Raw genomic sequence first — 12,111 nt, forward strand, 5'->3', positions numbered from 1 at the left:
GCCAGCCCCACGGGTGGCCGAATCTGGTCACCCTATGGTGGCCCTAATAATTAGGCAACCCATCATGACCATTGAACCACATGGGTTTGACCGCCAAGGGGTAGCCGACCGCCCCATCTCGAAATCAGGTTTGATTCCATGGTAGACTAGATAGTGTCGTTTCTGAACCCCACATATGTTTTTTAATTGCTATATATGTCGAAATTGGTACATGCGGTGTAATTTAACTCAATCGGCGCCTTATATAAATACACAATATAAGGTCTAATTGAGATGCATAAATATAACATATAACAGATGACAATATTCCGTGCTTAAAATATGCAAAGGACCGGCTGATGATATTCATCTTTCTATATATTTGGACCTAGCTTCCGTGGGAATACCTTTCTTGCATAATCTTCTGTCCCATATACCTGCATCAAATTAAAGAACAATATTAAATTTGTTAATCCTACGTACGACACTGACAATGAGATCAATCAGTACACAAATGAGAATTTATAGTACTACAGGTCGTTAATCTACGTACCTTCCCAGCATCATAACAGTAGCTTGAGGATTAGTCCCAGGTGAGCCTAAAAATGTCGAGCCATCAATTACCCTTAGCGCATCCACACCAAGAACCTTATAATCACGATCCACAACAGTACCAAATTGGCACCCTCCATGATAATGCCAAATAGTCATCACAGTGTCTATGCAAAATTGTTCCAAGGAAATTGCAGCGCTTGCATGTCTCCTCCTCAAGTTCAGGGGTAAATTTAGCATCCAGTTTATCAGTGTTTGCACAGGCACGCTGCGATAACGAAACTCCGAAAACCCCTCGGAATTTATAACGTCAATAATGGTGTTCATGCCTTGAACGCACTTGTTTAGATCCTCGGGTTCATTGAAGTAGTTGAAGGTAACTGCTGGATTGTCATTTGGATCCGTGCTCCGAAGCTCGAGATGACCTGTAGAGAGAGGACCCGTGACCTTTTCAAGTATAACTCCGCCTCTAAGGATTATGTCGGCAACAGAATCTATGGCTTGAGCAGCTTCGCTAGTTCCTTCCACGGGCAGTACTGTGAAGTAGGGTTGGTCACTCTGCAAGTTTGAGCAAAGTAGAGTCATAATTTCCTCGCATTCATCGAGGAGGACAACCTAGTCCAATACATGCATAAGGTGCATACGCAGGTCGACCATGCATGTGTTCATACTAAATAATTTCCCTATGAAAGTTAACTAATGCTTACAAGATAAAAAAATGGACACTTAACACTCGAGCGATCTTATACATCTTCTATTTTTTTAAGTAAAACGCATCGATCAAGAACGTGATTTCAATCTCTGTTGCTTTTGCTTTGCTGACATTTTTAGACATCTATGGTGTGTGTCCGCGCGCGAGCGCTGTAAAAGTTCAGAATCAGAAGTAGGAAGTTAAGACCTAATTTACAAACAGGCCGCCAGTATCTCTTGAAAGCATATGACCCCAGAAATAAGCAAAGTCAAGTCCACTGGCAGCTTCGACGTAGCTGCCAAACTTGGTGATGCCCACAACTTGAATGAGGGACATCTCAACTGGACTTGGTGAGGGAACGAAGAGTGCATTCATTGGGTTGTCAGCCATCCCTAGGCCCACTATAGGCTGGTCCAGCACCATCTTGATTCCATGGGTCTTTAGCTGTTCAGCGGGCCCAATACCGCTCAACATCAACAGCTGTGGGCTTCCAATTGCACCAGCTGATGGTATTATCTCATTCTTGGAGTTCTTTGTTAGGTATGCTCTGTGCTCCACTCCCATTGCATCTTTGAAAATCACACCGTTGCTCTTCCTGTTCCTGTGTCAACAGGGTTATAAGAATAATCAAGACGCGCGCCTAAAAAATAGGAGTACTTTTCATCTAGGTTACAAGCAAGATTGGGTTACATATGACAAACAAAACCTTTCATACACGATGCCATGGCCATGGTGAATTAATCTTTGTAGCTTAGCCTGTGTTAAATGAAGGTATTCGTATATTCATTTACCTTGAGAATCTTCACTACACAGTGTGCTATTTAAAGGAAAATATTGCTCAGGGATAGTCTCGAGCAGATGGTGTGCGCTGGCATTTCCAGCCTAGCTTAGAGTCGGTTACAATAGAATGCAATGCCTCAGTACAAGAACAATTACCAAAAACAGAATTACATGATTATTCTAGAAGAGTCTGCCGAGCAGGGGAACCATGGTGAGACTCGTACGAAGTTGCAGAAAACGAGTTGAAGCCAAAGGCTTTGTGAAGACATCGGCGAGCTGATCACGAGAGGAAATGAAGGCCACTTTCAATGTTTTTGCTAAAACACGATCATGCACAAAATGGAAATCAATGTCCATATACTTGGTGCGAGAGTGAAGAATTGGATTTGCTGACAAGTATGTTGCTCCCAGAATATCACACCACAAAGTGGGTGGTGCAGAGAGAAAAATTCCAAGGTCCCTGAGAAGAGACTAAAGCCAGAGGAGCTCAGCTGTGGAGTTGGCAAGGGCCTTGTATTCGGCCTCAGTACTGGAGCGAGCGACAGTTTGTTGCTTCTTGGACCCCCATGAAAGAATATTTGATTCGAGAAAAACATAGAAACCACCAGTTGAGCGGCTATTGTCAGAACATTCAGCCCAATCTGCATCAGAAAAAGCATGTAAATCATAATTTGGAGAGGGCCGAATGTGAAGTCCAAGCTGAGCAATGTGTTTGAGGTAACGTAAAATTCGCTTCATGGCCTGCCAGTGAGGAACTTTGGGTGCATGCATGAACTAACACATTTTGTTTACAGCAAAGACAACATCTAGACGAGTTAAGGACAGGTACTGAAGATTGCCGACAGTGCTTCTGTAAAGGGTAGGATCAGTGAAGGAAGGGCCATCAGTGAGAGACAGATGAGTCGATGTAGACATAGGAGATGAGACTGGTTTTGCAAGGTCCATGTTTGTGCGTTTTAGGAGATCACAAATATATTTGTGCTGAGAGAGATGCATCCCAGTAGGAAACATGTTTATTTCAAGACCAAGAAAAAAACGCAGAGGCCCAAGATCCTTGACTGGGAAGGACATGTTTAGAGACTTCAAAACAAATGATATAGCAGCTGAACAAGACCCAGTAAGAATTATATCGTCGACGTAAACAAGCAAAAACAGAGTGACATTTTCATGCTTGTAAACAAAAAGAGATGGATTGGCAGCAGAGGAATTAAAACCAAGATCAAGGAGGCGAGTGCTTAGCTTGGAGAACCAAGCTTGTGGAGCTTGTTTGAGGCCGTATATGGCCTTGTTGAGCCGACACACATGGGTTGGAAAATCTTGATTTATGAACCCAATCAGTTGAGTCATGTAGAATTGTTCATGAAAATCCCCATGCAGAAATGCATTGTGGATATCAAGCTGTCGGAGAGTCCATCGTTTAGTGACAGCAATGCTGAGGATAGTCCAATTGGTTGTTGGCTTAACGACCAGACTGAAAGTCTCAGAAAAGTTTACTCCGACCTGCTGGTGGAAGCCCTTTGCCACTAAACGAGCTTTACAATGCTCAATCGAACCATCAGATAGCCTTTTTGTCCTGAAAACCCACTTGCACCCGATCAAGTTAGTGATACCAGAGGAAGGAACAAGAGACCAGGTATTTTTTTGTAAAAGGGCTTGAAATTCTTTGGACATGGCCAGTCGCCAGTCATGGTGTTTGGCGGCTTCACTGTATGAGGTGGGTTCTTCGGGTACAGAGGAGGTAATGGTGAGATGACTACGTGGTGGTGGCCAGAGCACAGTTCCGTCAGTGAAACGACGAGGATGGAGAGAATTGGTTTTAGACCGAGTGATGATTTGGTTGGTCGGGGGAGGATCAAGTGAAGATTCGGGAGTTGGAGAAGACGAGTTTGAGAGAGAAGGTAAGGAAGAAGAAGAAGAAGTTGAGCTGGTAGGCTGAGCCGAAAAAGTAAGTGGAGTGTCAGGCTGGGAAGACTCTGTTATTGGGGTGCTAGGCTGAGAAGAAATGGGAGGTATAATATCGGACGGAGAAGAATTTGAAGTTGGACTGTTGGGCTGAGAAGAAATAGGAAGAGGAGATAATAGGAAGCGGACTGGGCCGAGTGGGCTGGTTTTGTGAGAATGATCCGAAAGTAGGAGGTGAAGGTATTGGACCTAGGATGGACGGGAGAGTAGAGGAAATGGGTTGAGAAGGTTCAGAAGTAACAGCAAGAGGAAAACGGTGTTCATCAAACACCACATTGCGAGAAAAATAAATTCGCCCAGTGGGAAAATGCAAGCATCTGTAGCCTTTGTGAGAATCACTGTAACCTAAGAATAAGCATTGCATTGAGCGGAAGTCAAGTTTGTGACGATTGTAAGGCCTAAGATGAGGCCAACAGGCAGTGCCAAAAATCTTAAGAAAAGTGTAATCGGGAGATTTTGAAAAAAGTTTTTCATATGGAGATTGATTTTGAAGCACGGGAGTTGGAAGACGATTGATGAGATATACTGCCGTATGAAAAGCATCTACCCAAAAAATTTGAGGTAAGGATGCTTGAGCCATAAGAGCAAGGCCCGTTTCGACAATGTGACGGTGTTTTCGCTCCACAGCCCTATTTTGTTGATGGGTATGGGGACAAGATATTCGATGAGAGATGCCTTGATTTTGAAGGTGATTATGTAGTGAGCAATATTCACCACCCCAGTCAGTTTGAAGAGAGATTATTTTAGAATTGAACAATAATTCAACATGCTTCTAAAATTTAAGAAAGATTGAAAACACTTCGGATTTTTGAACAAGCGGGTACCACCACCATGTGTAACGAGTAAAGTCATCTAAAAAAGAAACATAGTATTTAAATCCTTCTCTAGAAAGGATCGGGGCAGGACCCCATACATTAGAATAAACTAATTGAAGAGGCTTAGTTGAGTGCTGATGGGAAGACTGAAAGGGGAGCTCGGAGCTTTTGGCTTGACAGCAAGCTGGGCAGACTTGAGGGGAGTTGTGATGCGTAACTGGAAGAAAGTGAGTGGTGATGATGCGATGAACTAATTGAAGAGCTGGATGCCCAAGTCGTGCATGCCACTGAAAAGAAGAAGTGCGCTCGCTAACTAGAGCTTGAGGAGAAGGTGGAGTGATAGCTGAAGGAAAGGAATAAAGACCATCATGCATTGGCCCACGAAGAAGAGTGATCCCTGTCTTGGAGTCCTTCACAGAGAAAAAGGAACTATGAAACTCAAAAAAGACTGAATTATCACAACAAAATTGTCTAACTTATATGAGATTTTTTGTAATTGTAGGAACATGTAACAAATTTTTGAGAATAAAGGAACGGGAAGAAGTGGCAAGAGAAGAATCACCAATATTGGAAATAGGAAGTGCTGAGCCATCACCAATACGGATCTGATCATTACCACCTTATGGTGCCGAGTGCAGGTTGAGGTTGGCTAAGTCTGAGGTGATATGGTTTGTAGCTGTTGTATTAGGATACCAATCCATTGATGGAGAAGAAGCAGACGTTGTATAATGAGCTGTGAGTGATTTAGGAGGGTCATTTTGGTATGAGTGATCAAACCGATAGTAGCATTTCAGTGCAATGTGGCCCACCTTACCACAGACTTGACACGTGGGTTTGGAGTGAGGGAGAGGTGAGGGGAAGTTGGTAGATGAAGTTGAGGAAAAGGTTAGAGCAGACCGACCCCTGCCACGACCACGATAAGTGCCACGGTAAGGACCACGGCCACGAGCAGAGGAGGTGGTGAAATTAGCTGAGAGATCAGTAGAAAGAGGAAGATGGGTGGAATGAGATAAACGATTTTCATGAGTTAACAGAAGACCATAGAGTTCATTAGGAGATAAGGGATCAACCCGAGCAGTGACAGATGTCACAAAAGCATCATACTCACTGCTGAGTCCAGCAAGAAGATACGAGATGAATTCTTCGGAAGATAGAGGAGTACCAGCAGCACTCATGGTATCGGAAAGATGTTTAACTTTTCGAAAATAGTCTAAGACGGAGCTAGAGCCTTTGGAAATAGTGGCTAGTTGATACCTGAGTTGGATGACACGGGCGTGGGAGTGAGAGGTAAAGAGTTTGTCCAGAGCTTTCCAGACATTACGGGCAGTAGAGTGACCTACAACCTGAGCGATGAGATTATCAGAGAGTGAGGAAATAAGAGCACTTAAAATGAGTTGGTCAATTTGAGTCCAAGCAATAAATTCAGGATTGGGTGTAATTTGATCAGAAAGATATGGAGGGGGAGGAAGAACAGACCCATCCATAAAATGGAAGAGCTGCTGACCATGAAAATATGGAACCATCTGGGTGCGCCAGAGTAAGAAGTTGTCATGGGTAAGTTTGACGGTGATGAGGTGAGAAAGGTTAGGGAGAGTAGGGGTGGGTGAGGGTAGAGGTGGTGGTGGTGGAGGAGGAGGAGCATTAGAACTTTTTAATGGAGATGACTCTTCCGCCATTATTTGACGTTAGTCTTCAAAAAGCTCTGATGCCATGTTAAATGAAGCTATTCGTATATTCATTTACCTTGAGAATGTTCACTACACAGTGTGCTATTTAAAGGAAAATATTGCTCAGGGATAGTCTCGAGTAGATGGTGTGTGCTGGCATTTCCAGCCTAGCTTAGAGTCGGTTACAACAGAATGCAATGCCTCAGTACAAGAACAATTACCAAAAACAGAATTACATGATTATTCTAGAAGAGTCTGCCGAGCTGGAGTCATTGTTGGGATCACTTCTAATTATGCTCTTTGTGGAGCTGAGCTGGAGCTGTTATTGGCCTGTAAGCTTTTAGCCTGCTAGGTTCATGCTTCTTCATTTTTTGGCAAGTTCATGTTACAAATGCTTACCATTGCTATTAAAAGTGAACAAGATCTTGTGCACAGTTGCATGCAAATAAACAGCAATCCAGCTTGTTGGATTCGCATACTGGAGCAAATCCGCCGCGGTGTGTCTGTGACCCTCCCCATCAAAAATAGTGCCTCCAACTTTGGTCCCATCCACATGATCATATGTAAATCCATTATTGGGCAACACCCCGACCTCCAGCAACCCATTTCTCACAGCCGATTGCCACCCCAACAACGGCGGCTTAAACGCTACCAATTTATCTACCCATTCATAAGATTGCTTAACTAATGTCTCGTTCCAACCAGCTTTCTTTACGTAGGCATTGCTCGCACGGGTGTAGAACCCGGCGTTCAAGGCGGATCCACCGCCCAAGACGCGTGCTCGGGCGTTGAAAACTCCATCTTCGGAAATGAATTGTTGGACAGGGGACGTGGGAGAGGTGTCCGAAAGAGTGCTGGCGAAGTTGGCTATGTCGGAAATGTTGGGGTTGTCGTAGGGGGGAGCCTCCTCTTTCGAGGACTAGAACCCTTGCACCCTGGGAGAGGCTTGCTGCGAGTGGACAGCCACAGGTCCCTCCGCCAATTGTAATGTAGTCGTAATATAAGACTGCTGGGGCTGAAGTTACTTCTTTGACGAATGTGTTGTAGGGAGCTGCAGTTGAGAGAAATTAAGGGAGAGATATCAGAGAGCAATGAATGAAATTATGAAAGTGGTTCAACATGAAAGAAGAACAACAGCAGAGCACTAGTGTCGATATTGAAAGGAACGTCTGTCACTTTTTCATTTTTTGTTTCGTTCTCCTCTTATTTCAATGTCATAGAAAATAGCTAGATCAATGGTCCGGATCTAGTTTGCTTTTTTTTTTTTTCTTTTTTTTCTTTTTATGAAACAAATACAAGTATTTCAGCTAGACTGAGACTTGCATGCTTTCTATTCATAATTCCATGCTCAAACTAACGGATCAGCTAGACATATTAACTTTTTGAGCAACCTAGCTAGTTGAACAAAATAACAGTACTACTATGTATGTTCAGGGACCACGCGTCCGAGTCTCCGACAGAGAGACAAAGAGAGAACGAGATCAGCGAGAGGTGATCAAAATCAGAAATTCTGGATCAACCCTTTATGTTATACCTTTTTCTGAGTGAACAAAGCCATGAAACAACAGAATCCAAGGAAGAATAGCCCCAATAAGCGTACTTTGCAAATCTATTATTGAACCAGAATGCACTTAATTCCCAGTAGCATTAAAGTAATTTCTGAAATCCACTTTACAGAACTCAAAAACCGCGCGATTTATTCTCGTGGGAAGAAGAATAATATTATACGTACGAACTCTCAGCTCAACAATCCCCCGCCTTTCACTTTTTAGAGACTCATGGTACTTCTAGGCCACAACATCAATTTTAACCCACTTCATAAAGAGTACTCAATGTCCTCAATCCTAGTAGATCAAATGCATGATGACATGATGTGAAACCAACCTGTTCTTCAGGTCTCATATATATATCTCCAGTTTAATTAGAAGAAAAGTACTTGATCATCCACTCTGTAAAGCAGAACTGCTACTTGATATAGTAAATAGTTGATAGGCATGACTTCATTTAGTTCTTAAGAGCAATGGAAGAATCATTATCTCTTTCAAGTAGAGATAGTAAAAGCACTATGTACGTAATATCAAACTTTTGCATGTGATCTTTTTCGGCTACAATTCATTTCTTATTAATTAGTCTCATTAATTAGAGGGTGGACAGTTGTAGCTGCATCCACTGTGATCTGCTAATTCTACCTTGATATCCAAACTATCTGAAATGGTTTTTGATGAGTTTGATATTCATGATCAAAGAATTAATAACAGTAGTATTTCGTTAAAAACAACTTGGAATATATATAATAATCATGTTTTTTTAATAATGTTATATTCACAAAAAAAATTATATAAAAAAATTCTTATAAATAAATGTGATTTTATCTGATCTGTTAAATTTATTTTATAATAAAAATAATTTTATAGTTTAATAAATCATATTAAACTATTTCAATTTATAAAATTATTTTCATAATTAAAATATTTCTCTAAATAATTTTTTTTAATAGTAATAGCCTTGGGCATGTCAGATAAATCCGTTTTGTCAGCATGATTTATTGAAATTCAGATTGTAAACAGTAAAAGTCGAAGCTCTACACTTCACGCAATTGTTTTGCTTTTACCGATCTAGTAAGATTTGGAGTAGTTTTGAATTTCGATACGTTTGAAATCAATTAATGCACCCACACCTAGCTCCATTTGAACTGGCTCTTAGACTAGGCTAGACAACGAAAGATGATCCAATTCTTTAATTAATTAATTTGTTACTCTGATCTTAAAGTCTCAATGCCCTTTTGTCCAACGCGTACGTACGTTAAAGTCATTTATTTTTGCTCTACAAAGAGTAAATGCATTAAATAATTAGTAGTTAGGGAATAATTTGTCCACTTTTGAGAAAAATGCACCACCAGCTACTTAATCGCGAGTAAGTTGTACGTGAAGTTGTTTGTTTTCTCTACATATTCATGCGCGTAAGTAGAGTGTAGTAGCATTAGTGCAGCCTAAATTATAGATTTTTTTTTTTCTTCAAATAATTCGTGGATCCTCTACATTTTGAATGAAGTATATATGCATTTTATGGTCCAAATATTATTGTTTGCGCCTTAAACTCAAATTATGGAAAATAAATAAGTAAATGATTTCATATATATATATATATATAGCTTAATGTTATATATACCAAAATTAGGATTATTTTAAAAAAAAAAAAAAGAATGGGGCTGTCATTTGAGTGAAAAGTATCCTAAAATCAATGCCGTGCTCGAGATTTTATATCCAAATATATATATATAGAGTTTTGCTACATACAAGTACAGTCACGCATTAATTTGTGTACCAATATTGATTTATTCATACTTAAAATTTAAATTAACATTATTTTCAATAAAATCTACTTTTAACCAATCACATTATATTGATGCATAGATTAATACATAATTGTACTTGTAACTATATTTTTCCATATATATATATATATATATATAAGTAATTGCATTTCCTGTGTTATGCAGTCTGATGGGGGAAGTACTAGTCACAAATCTCGAGTATAATTCCATTAAGCCTGCAGCCCAAATGGAATATAGGCATTTATATTTCTTTGAGGTCGTAAATTAAGTAGAATATAATTTAATGCATAGTACGTAGGTAGTATTTGAGTGTGAGTAATGATATTATTTCCGTACGGTATTTTACCATTTCTTAAAAGGAATTGCGAGAATTGTAAAATCTGCTTGGCAACCTTAATTTTATGGGTTTTTTTTTTTTTTCTAGTCCATAAAAGATTTTACAAAAAAAAAAAAAATTATATCTTCTAGTCGGTGTATAAATTAACACATACGATAAAGTGCTTATATGTTGTAAAATAAGGATATTTTTATAAAATTTTGTTATTTTTATAAGGTAATTTATAAAAGTATCCCTTCTTTTACAATATTTTATTAATATTGTTATATAAAATGTTATGAAAAGTGACTATCTTTATAATTTTTCATGACAGAATTACTGCTCACATGATATAATTTTAACACAATTATTATTAAAAAATAAAAAACAAAAATATTTTTCATTTTAATTCAATCACATGATTCCACAAGTATAATTCTATTTGAAGACCCTTCACATCAGATATCATGTAATCAAGTGTTATAATTTGATTTTAAAAAATAAACTTTAAAATTTAAATCATATAAATCAAATTACGAAACATGGATATTAGTTGGTATACTCATCTCACAATCATAAAAAATAAATTCTTAATCATAATTGTGTCAAAGTTATCTAAAAGTTGCAACTTTATCAATTTCGCATAAGATATCGAATCTCTTTCGGTTTAGCCTTTTTTTCCCATCTCTCTCTCTCTCTCTCTCTCTCTCTCTCTCTCAAATAGATGAACAACTCTTTTAAAGGTTCTGTTACTTGTCTTTTTCTTTAACCAATCCATGAGTCAAGAAAATCCACTGCATATGAAACGAGTTTTCTTTAAATTTGCCATTGGCTCCTTATATGCAAGCTGCTTTTTATTAGGATCGACCATGCACTATCATTACGAACAAAGCCTGAGGAAAATTAAGCAGCAGTTGTTTAATTCTTTGAATGATATGATATAAGCCTGTGCGCAACAAGTACTCCTTCTTTATACGCAAGATTAATTAATCACGGATATAATAGCCCACGAACTTACTGAAAACGCCCAACTTGTTACCCATTTTATCATAAACTTCACCCAAAAAAAGTTTACTCTTAAAAAATACGAAAACAGAGAGTTTTCCAGTTCCTAGCCATGAGAACCCATTCTCCATATGTTACATGCTAGGTATTCATGTAAAAGGGAAAGGAAAAAAGAAAGGGAAAAAAATACTAACTCCCTATAGATCATCACTGCCTCAATAACTTCCTAGAGTTTGAGGGAGTGATGATCTTGATGACCAGTCCGGGAAAGACATCATCGGGATCATGGATATGAGGGTTGCGCTCAACGATGAACGGATCGTCGCACTTCTCGCTGATGGTGTGGAGGGTCTCGCCCTCTTTGACTACATAAATCTCGTCACACGGCTTGTCCACGAGCTGGTTACGTCTCAGTACTGCTGCATCTGAGAGTGAACTCTCCCTCACAGTGGCAAACAAGATTAAACCCAATAAGATTATCGCACAATACCAAGATACGGTATCGGTTACGGTTGTCGAGGGTTCCCTCATGGTTTTCGTTGCAGGGGACAGTAATCCAGGCCGATGATAGGAGAAAGAAATGGCTAGCTTTTGATGAAACACCATGTACGTTTTTAAGGTTTTGACAATATATATACACATATATTTATGGGAAGGAGATTACTGATCATCTACGTATATATCATAATATAATATATATTTATATACAAATCAGAGAGAGAGAGAGAGAGAGAGAGAGAGAGAGAGAGAGAGAGAGAGAGAGAGGAGTCTATCTTGACCGTTTGCATTGGGAGGAAGTTGGGTTCAACTGCTTAGACCTGACTGTAGTGTTTGAAGTTTAGCATGAATGTTGAATCCCCTATTTCGTGCTCGCGTATTTACTGAAAGGACCCTAATAATAGATTAGGTTTTATTCTCTGGAAAGAATTGAAAAACTCGTAGACAGTTGGAAATTTTCGATCGATATGTGGGGTTTGTCTATTAGCTAAATCAGCAGAAAAGTTCCGCCT

General features: G+C 39.5%; 1 protein-coding gene and 1 pseudogene across 1 annotated transcript; both read right to left on the reverse strand.

The window, feature by feature from the left end:
• Positions 1 to 367: 367 nt before the first annotated feature.
• On the reverse strand, positions 368 to 7,513 carry LOC122304459 (annotated as a pseudogene).
• A 3,795-nt stretch (positions 7,514 to 11,308) lies between these two features.
• Positions 11,309 to 11,707, reverse strand: LOC122304460. Its single transcript, XM_043116733.1, has one exon. It carries the CDS (start codon positions 11,705 to 11,707, stop codon positions 11,309 to 11,311), a length of 399 nt encoding a protein of 132 aa, XP_042972667.1.
• Between the last annotated feature and the right edge of the window lie 404 nt (positions 11,708 to 12,111).

The sequence above is a fragment of the Carya illinoinensis genome, chromosome 3 (genome assembly GCF_018687715.1).
Source record: "Carya illinoinensis cultivar Pawnee chromosome 3, C.illinoinensisPawnee_v1, whole genome shotgun sequence".
Taxonomy (NCBI): Eukaryota; Viridiplantae; Streptophyta; class Magnoliopsida; order Fagales; family Juglandaceae; genus Carya; species Carya illinoinensis.

What these genes read in the sequence shown, in the direction of transcription:
- LOC122304460 (XM_043116733.1), bottom strand. Translation starts at nt 11,707, where the DNA reads ATGGTGTTTCATCAAAAGCTAGCCATTTCTTTCTCCTATCATCGGCCT.